Here is a 6,979-nt window from a genome sequence, read left to right as displayed (position 1 = left end):
TTGATTTTAATTTTACATTGCTCGGAGTTGCATTTACCTTTTTTAACACCTTAATGTGTTTTTCTGCGGACGCGTCGGGAAAAAGGAACAGAGAATTGAAGCTCCAAAAAAGATTTATTCGGGACAATTCATGTTTTTTATAAAAAATTTTACTCATCAAACAAGAGCTTCAATGGTCTGTTTCGGCGAAACGCGTAATGGTATTTGGCCTAGTTCGACACTCAATCATTTTTCCCTTGACAAGCCTGGTTGAAGGTACGAGTGGGTTAATTTACCATTTTCCGATTTGTAATTATTGTATTTTTGTAATTTTGCAATTTATGTTTTCATTATAATTTTTGCATTTTATGTTTTAATATTTTTTTCCGTCAAACTGTTTTTATGTGTATTAACTTTTCACGTATCACAACGGTCAGATTAGTTTTTTCGTGCATTCGCATGTCTTCCTACATTAATTTTAACAGTTTTTTCGCTTGCATGCAGTTTTTTTTTTTCCAGTTTTTTGACAGATTAATTTTTTTTTGTTAAAATATTTCTTATTTGTTAATATTTTAGTAATGCAGAGTTGAACTATTTCGTGGAGCTATAGCTCCTGGTAACTTTTTAGCAAGATCGCAGCAATGTTTCTACCTTCTATTATTTTATATCTTTTTGCAGCATTATGCGCAAAAATTTTTAAGACCAAATAGGTCTTACGTCTAATTACTAGTTAGCTTTACAATTTCTATTTCAATTATATATATATATATATATAATGTTGTATGAACTTAAATCCATTTAGTGCAACTCCAGTCCCCGTTAAAACATTATTAACATTTTGCTTTCAAATTACTTCAAAACATCTTTCAAAATATAACTTACCAGTATGGATGCACACTTTTAAAATAATTCTACTTTAATTAAACTTAGGAGATAATATAATCAATTAATCAATACTGTTTAGGAAATAATTTATATATATATATATATATATTGTAGTAAGCTCGCCTAAAAGTTACCAAGAGCTACCAAGAGCTTTTCTTGACCAAAATTGTTATTACTGCTTTGCTTCATAAATTATATATATATATATATATATATAATAATAATTTATTTCCTTATATATATATATATATATATATATATAAGGAAATAAATTATTATATATATATATAATATATATTATATATAATTGAAACAGAAATTGTTAGAACAAACAAATATTAACAGTTTATAGCATGTTTTTATTGATGTGGTACTTCGAAACATTGAACTATATTCTGTGGTGAATAGATTAACATTCTATCGTATCTAGTGTTATCAAGAGACACTGACGAAAGGCTTCTTCATCTGCATAGTGTTTGTTTGTCTTTAGGATCTTCGCGATCATTTTTTTAGTTCTGTTCGCCGAAAACATCATCTTTGCTACATTTTCAGGTAAGCACTGTTTATTGTACATTGCTGTGAATGATATCAGTAATAATTAATATGTAATAATAAAAGCATAATTTAAATGCTATGATCAAAAAGAAATACTGGCAGTTGATTAAATTAATACTGGAAGTCTCACTGCTTAGAAATTTTAATTTAGAGAGTCAGGTTTATTTGGTAGATATAATTCACTTTTTGTTGTTTTTAATGTTAAAAAGATAATGTGAAACAAGAATTGATTTTATGTATTTTACTGCAGTACTTTCATCGTGTTCATCTATTTTTCAAAATTATTCGCAAAATAATTACTTACTTCCATGCGTGGTACTTAGTGCCACATTATAAATGATGCAATACTTCCATAACCACGTTTTGGTGTATTACTTTAAAACGCTGAACTTTTCTACATGTTTCCTATATGTAAATTTCTGATATAAGTTTTAAAATTTATTATATCAGATCTTTTCTTTTCGCAAATTATGTCACACTTTTACGTATAATATATTTGTGTTGTTAAAGTAACTTAATTTCCTTATTAAGAGACTTAGTTAGAGAAAAATATTTCCTAGTTTAGGTCAAATTATTTGAATATGGCAAAACATACGAGGGCTGTCTACTTAAGAGAAGGGGTGCCTTTGTGGAGGACTTTCTAAGGAAACTCGTATTCACTTTATATATTAAGAAAAATATGAAAACCTGTGCAAAAGTATTTGTTACTTGAGAGATTAAGAGAATATATTTATGGTATTATTTTTTTAAATAGATATATAAATTATTTAAATGATAACAATATAAAAATAAGGAAATTACATTCCATCGTTACTTATATATAAAGGAAATTAAAACTTCACTTGTGACAAAAGAGTATAAATTAATAGTAATTTGTCTCTAAAAGTACAAGTTACTTCATGTTATAAAGAAACCGAATTTCAGATTGTATTTTAAGAAAATTTAACCTATTGCAGACAATTTTATAAATGTAATGAAAATTACTATAAATCGAAATGTATATTTAAGCTTCACCGATAAAATATATTCGAAATAATAGTTTTATTTTAAATTAATATATTTCACTTCTGCAAACAAGATATTTTATTTTGTTATTATAAACTTAAACATTACATCTAACCCTCTAATTAGCTCTAATTTAATTATCTAAACTTATCACATCTAGTTTTGCTTTAATGTAGCATTTGCAGAAATAGACATTGAAAAGATACTAATTTCTGCAATCGTATTTGAAAAGCTTCGAAAAATTAAGAAAGGAATCTTTCACAAAGGAATTTAAAAATTTCATTGTGATAACTTAGAAATTCGTATATTATAAAACACTGATGAGTTAAAGTAAAGTCTTTGCCAAACAGGGGAAGAAAAACTGATTTTAAGGTAAAATATAATTTAGACTTCAGTTCTTTGCCGCATTTAAATAAGCAAATACATTTGTTTGGAAATTTCATAACAGAAAGCCAATTCCTGGAGAGTCAGTCGAAGGTTCTGAAAACTCCGCATAATTGCGTTGTGGGACAAACAAATATTTCTTTTAATGTAAGAGAAGGAGTTTTATATTTTCGTTGTTTTTTAATTTTAACAAAAGTTGTAAAGTTGTTCCTACAAAATTAAGTAGTGAAATTACTTTTATTTTCATAAATACAGTCAATTTCAATTTGAACTTAAGTACATAACTGAAATTCAGTTTTAATTGCGTAGTTTCTAAAATGAAAGGCATAAACGTGGTTTCATATTTCATTGTTTTCATTTGTTATATTGAAGAAATCAAATAATATATTTCTTTTCAGTTAAAAGTATACTAAGGAAACTGTTTCTTTAATTCCCGTCTAGTGAAAAAACTATAACATCATTGCTAAAACATGTATTGATGCCTTTTTGGCATTTTAACAGTTTGAAATAATTTGTGATTTCAATAAAGAAATCAAATGAAAACTTTAAAGAAAATCCATTTAAAGAAAAATGAAGTACTTTAAAGAAAGTAAAGCACCAGGGTCTTATCACCAGGTTTTAATATGTGAAATTAATCTCATAACTACTTCTCCTAAACGTTTTTATTACGTTCCACATTCTCCAAATTCTTATACATACAGTATATGTGCTCCATTGTTTTTAAATGCCTGATTCACCCCAAAACGGTACAGCTCTGTGTTGTACAGATTCATTTAGCTCACATTAATAACTTTTTGAAAGTATGCATTGTAAAACATGATATCTTCATATCATTTAAATTAAATAAAAAACTGAATCGTGTTTATACTCGTATTAAAGGAGAAGGATAGCAAGAATGCCTAGATCTCATGTTACTTCATATTTACATCAAAACATCTTTTCCGAATCTTCATCTTTGCTCTGAAAAATCGTATTAAAATAATTTCAAATGTCCTGATTTCATTGTCTGTTTGTAGAAATTTGTGGATAGGAAAAAATCTTCATTGATTTTTCTCGCGCGCTTTTGTAAAGCTCATACATCTCTGGTATTTTTCTTGTCGATAATCGCTTCATTCTTAATAATAATTTTAAAATTTATTTTCAATTATTATATATTAATTATTACTGCTATCATTCAAGTTAGTATACAATAAGTGTTTACTCCCCATATGTGTTGATTAAATAAAGGAGCTTGTGTATTTTAACGCATAAACAGCCGAGTTTCATTCAGTTTACCGTATGAGCTACGAATAGTATTTAGGCATTGCTGTGAAAGTCATAGTATAGTGTATATTCTCAGAAGTGAGTAATACAGATTTTCCGTAAGTCAGCTTTGGTAACAATAATTGTTTTATGAACTAGGATAATTAATTCATACAAATTTGTACTCTATTTGTTAAGAGAACAGAAAAATGCGTTTAGGAAATGCTGAAATGTTTAAAACAAATGATTCACATCAACCATGAAATGAAACAAATTATACGATATTTTTACCGTAATGCAGTTATTTAAATATATTGAAGCTGTGCAGTATAAGACAGTTATGTTAAATTTATAGCTTAAAAATCCCATAAAATTGTAAAAAAATGCCGTTTTGTATAACTAATATAACTTAATAAAGTATAAGTATTTATTTCCTGTAATTTAGTTTCTATAATTACGTTTCCCAGCTACTGACTTTTGTACCTCTAACTATTTGTTCAGTATTATAGATTAAACAACAAAGGGCTAATTTGGAAACGAAGATTGTAGTTAACTAATTTGGAGTGTATGATTGTGTTGATTTATAAAAGCTTTTAATTCAAAACGAAACATTTCGTTATATAACAAGATAATAAAATAGGTAATTGTCCTATAAAATATAGTACTAAAAAGGTTTCTCTTTCACCCAGTTATCAAAATAATTTAGCTCTTATTCTGGAAGGAAAGCAATTAAGGAAAAAAGAAATGGAGAACAGAAAACAGTATTAAAAGCCAAACTGTCAAAAAAAAGCCAAAAAGGAAACGACGTGCGTTCACTGTAAACTGGATAACGTTGTTTCATTGAAGAAATGTGAAATTCGCATCAATAAAGAGGATAAAAACGCTCAAAGACGCTGAGAGTGAAGCTGATACTGATTCTCTGAATCTTAACATCCCATCATACGAATAAAACATCGCTGCACATGCTCAGTACTGTATATTAGCAGACTACTAAAAACTTGAACATCATCGTACATGTGGGTGAAATAATTAATAATTTCTTCAGCAACTCGTACAGATCGCCGAAAAATATAAGAAGATAAAAACCACTGAGAAAAAGCTTAACTTGCAGGTTATGATCATTAATCTAAGATAACGGGACAAACTAAAAAATTTTATTAAAATGATGAAACAGCCTAGAAAAGTAAAAAAAAAAAGGTATTTTTCCGTTGAGAAGGGTACATATGATCAGCCTATGCCTAACTTATTTCCCGAAGAAAAAAAATAGAGAAAGAAAACATTTGTACACTATTGTTCGGCGGTGTAAAAAAAAAAAAAAAAAAATATTTATATCATTATTTACACATTCAACGGGTTAAATGACTTAAAACAGTTAAACATAACATATCTATTCTTCCCCGAAACGTGGTATGTTAGTGTATAATATAAAATACGATGTTATATGAAATATGATACAATGAGAAAAAACTATGCCTTTAGTGCTATACAACGAGCATTTTGAATTTATGTTAAGTCATTTCTTATATACATGTAATTGAAATTTTCTAAATTTTACTTCAGGATTTCCTTGATTATACGAAAGACATGTACCACTGTGCACAATGAAAGTAGAAGAAGAAATACAATTCTTGTTAGCAAAGTTTTGTAGTAAGGATAAAATGTTAAAGTACTTTTTTCAGTTTCGAGATGAAATCGAAGAACTAAAAGATCGCATTCCTCTAGAAAATTTTGCAGACTTTTTAAAAGTTCTGCAGTTATTTGATAAGTATAACTTTTTGAAAAAGAATAACTCGGTGGAAGAGGTTAGCTTAGTAAAAGAAGTCTGTATAAATACTGAAATTTTCGCAGTTTTAATATCATGTCTAGATATAATTGTCTACAAAATTGCGAAACTTCATTTTGAAATGCATATTGATGCAATACCTGAAGATTGTTTTGAAACTGAAGCAACGTTTGATGCTGTTATATGCCTTTTGAGAATACTTATCGTAGAAATCAAGGGTAAAAGTTACTTCGAAGACTTGCTAAATTATTTGACTAATTTCTTTACAGTTTGGGCAGAACAAAATAAGTTTTCAAGTGTTAGTAACATGGGTGCATGTCCTGTATATGATTGCAGTTTAAAATTTCTAATGAGATTGTTAAAATGTGTTCCTGTCACAGATCATCTGGAGTACATCACTTACGAAACTTCTATGAAGTTGTTCTGTGCTTTGCCTTTGTTAGATCTGAAAACATCAAAATTCTTTCTGAATTATATTTTACCTATAATTACATCATTTCATAATCTTTCTTTTACAGAAGATGTGTTAAGATCAATTTGGAATTTAATCTGTTCAAATTATTCATATGATATAAATAACTGTGATGACAGAAATATAGGCATTTATATATTATTTTATTCTCTGGCTAAAAACATTTATAATGATTTCACTGATAATAGAACTTTCTATATTCATAATAACATATCATTTTGGAAAATGACCCTAATGGGGTTAACTTCAAGACATTCATTCATAACAAAACGATCTCTGTGCATATTTAAAATTTTCCTGTTTTGGGTGAAAACGAAGAACACTAATATTGTTATTCTGGATTGTGGTGTGTGTTTGTTTGCAGTCAAATCTGTGAAAGATCTTCCTGTCTGGAATGATATAATAACTTTATTTGAAACACTTGAAGAAAAACAGGTAAAATTTTATATTTATTTTATTATGTTGATAAATTAATTTGGAGTTTTTTAATACATCAATAATGTATCATAACTCTGCAGTCAAACTTCTTTACATTATGTATTCGATGACTGTGGTTTATCAATACAGTGCAATACTGCTAATTTCAAGCATTGCACAGTGTCTTACAAAATTAATCAGATGCTCTTTAGTAGTTTCAAATACGGTGTCACAAATTTAATATGTGTTAAAATGAA

The 6,979-nt window shown here is 27.7% G+C and overlaps 1 protein-coding gene across 3 annotated transcripts in view; it reads left to right on the top strand.

The window, feature by feature from the left end:
• Positions 1 to 5,069: 5,069 nt before the first annotated feature.
• Positions 5,070 to 6,979, top strand: part of LOC118197378 (tRNA (guanosine(18)-2'-O)-methyltransferase TARBP1) — a 65,999-nt gene continuing 64,089 nt past the window's right edge. For 2 of the 3 annotated variants that reach the window (XM_035368887.2, XM_035368886.2), the window contains exon 1: positions 5,070 to 6,740. In XM_035368887.2, coding sequence (XP_035224778.2) covers positions 5,652 to 6,740 — 1,089 coding nt within the window. In that variant the 5' untranslated portion in view covers positions 5,070 to 5,651. The remainder of the gene's footprint in view (positions 6,741 to 6,979) is intronic. The other variant, XM_035368885.2, reaches the window with a different exon arrangement.

This window comes from Stegodyphus dumicola, chromosome 2 (assembly GCF_044657685.1).
Source record: "Stegodyphus dumicola isolate Sdum_Otavi_A_Nest chromosome 2, ASM4465768v1".
Taxonomy (NCBI): Eukaryota; Metazoa; Arthropoda; class Arachnida; order Araneae; family Eresidae; genus Stegodyphus; species Stegodyphus dumicola.
This window is presented reverse-complemented; position numbering and strand designations above follow the sequence as displayed.